Source organism: Aplysia californica, unplaced genomic scaffold, assembly GCF_000002075.1.
Source record: "Aplysia californica isolate F4 #8 unplaced genomic scaffold, AplCal3.0 scaffold00818, whole genome shotgun sequence".
NCBI lineage: Eukaryota > Metazoa > Mollusca > Gastropoda > Aplysiida > Aplysiidae > Aplysia > Aplysia californica.
In genome coordinates this window covers 68567-70066 of record NW_004798088.1, presented here as the reverse complement: position 1 = coordinate 70066, position 1500 = coordinate 68567, and the positions used below count along the sequence as shown (strand labels likewise).

Sequence of the window (1500 nt, the reverse complement as noted above, 5' to 3'; positions counted from 1 at the left end):
CCCCGGCTACAAAAACATCATTTTTTTAAAGAAAGAAAGAAAAGAAAAGAAAAGAAGGCAACCACAAAAAAACAACATAAAACAAGAAGAGAATACCAATATAAACATCAGTTTTAAAATGCGAAAAAAAATAATTTGATGAATCTGAATCTCTACGAGTATGATGACGTACTCCACCAGCTGACGGCAAAGAAGAGAACGTGCACCAAGAGAACGTAGAAGGCGTCCGGGTCGGCCGCGGCCAGTATCACCACACACGTGATGGTGGCAACCAGAGCCCCCAGCCAGGGCATCAGGTCCATGTGGTACATCATGACCAGGCTGGCAGCCAGCATAGCCAGGGCGTGGTTCAGGGAGATGAAGAAGGAGGTCACGTTGGCGGACAGAAACAGCAGCACGATGACCACCGAGTCGTAGGCTTTGAGGTTGACCGCGAACCCGTCAAGCTTTGATAAGGCCAAATTCTTCATTTTGGTTTCTATTTCTATAGCCTAGAGGGGATTTGATCTTCTGCGTTCGGTGCGTCTTATTGGGCTTATTTCGTTGATACGCAATAATGTTTACTGGCCTTTCTAACCCTACTATGAGGTTATTTGAGAGAACGAGGGGGTAAATCCTGTGCGTATTTGATTTGGCTGAACACTGTACCTTAACGCAAATCTTGATTGTATCGTGCGCGTAGATCCTGTTCACAGATCTTGCGCGTAGACCTCGATGTAGATAATGTTCTTAATAATGATGTGCAGATCTTGTGACCATAATATTTCCGGCGTTGATCTTCCTGTGCTTGTACAAAAATATTATTATTGTCTTTCAAAGTGGTGCTTCCTCTTTACAAAGCCAATAATGTAACTATCGCCAAAGCACCGATGTCTAATAGCGCAGTCTTCTTTTTCAGTAAGCAAAACACCAATATTACTTCTTCTCCATTTAGTTATTTAGAATTTCTAACTCAATGTCCTGTGCTGGTAGCAACTTGAACTGCTTAGCATTCGGGAGATCTAGATCTAGATCTAGATCTAGATTATATAGATCTAGTCTGAAAAATGAAGAGATGCCAAAATGAATTTGGATTTTGAGTCTTGGGCGACTCTCTGTAAAAAGTTAACACAAAATCAGGAAAAAGAATGCGCGTCAGTATGCTATTCCACTATTGTTCCTCTTGTTACTGCGAGTGTACTTGTTATCTAAAACTAGGAACGAAAAAACCCATTTCTAATGACAGACTCTCTCTTACCGGACAAAGTATGTTATGTAACCCTCGGTCTTGAACATTCAGCCGACAACTGCCTGTCCAAATCGTCCACTTTGCGAAAACCACAAAGGAACTTCAGACGAAATGCTGTGGCGAGCGTCTAAGACCTTCCTAAACTAACAATAATCTTTCCCCCAACAAGATGGCAGCTGTTGTGTAGCTATGCGTCCAATGAGGACAAACAAGTGAAGCACCGCTTGACGTTTCGGGAACTCCCAAAACTGATTATCTTCTTTGGGGGGGGG

At 42.7% G+C, this 1500-nt stretch overlaps 1 protein-coding gene across 1 annotated transcript; it reads right to left on the bottom strand.

Moving 5' to 3' along the window:
- Nucleotides 1-172: 172 nt before the first annotated feature.
- Nucleotides 173-1013, bottom strand: LOC106013347 (the record flags this gene model as incomplete). The annotated part of the gene is given in 1 exon segment (XM_013088830.1): nt 173-1013. A coding segment is annotated over 1 exon segment (298 nt), but the record flags the coding sequence as incomplete, so codon positions are not given.
- Nucleotides 1014-1500: the final 487 nt, after the last annotated feature.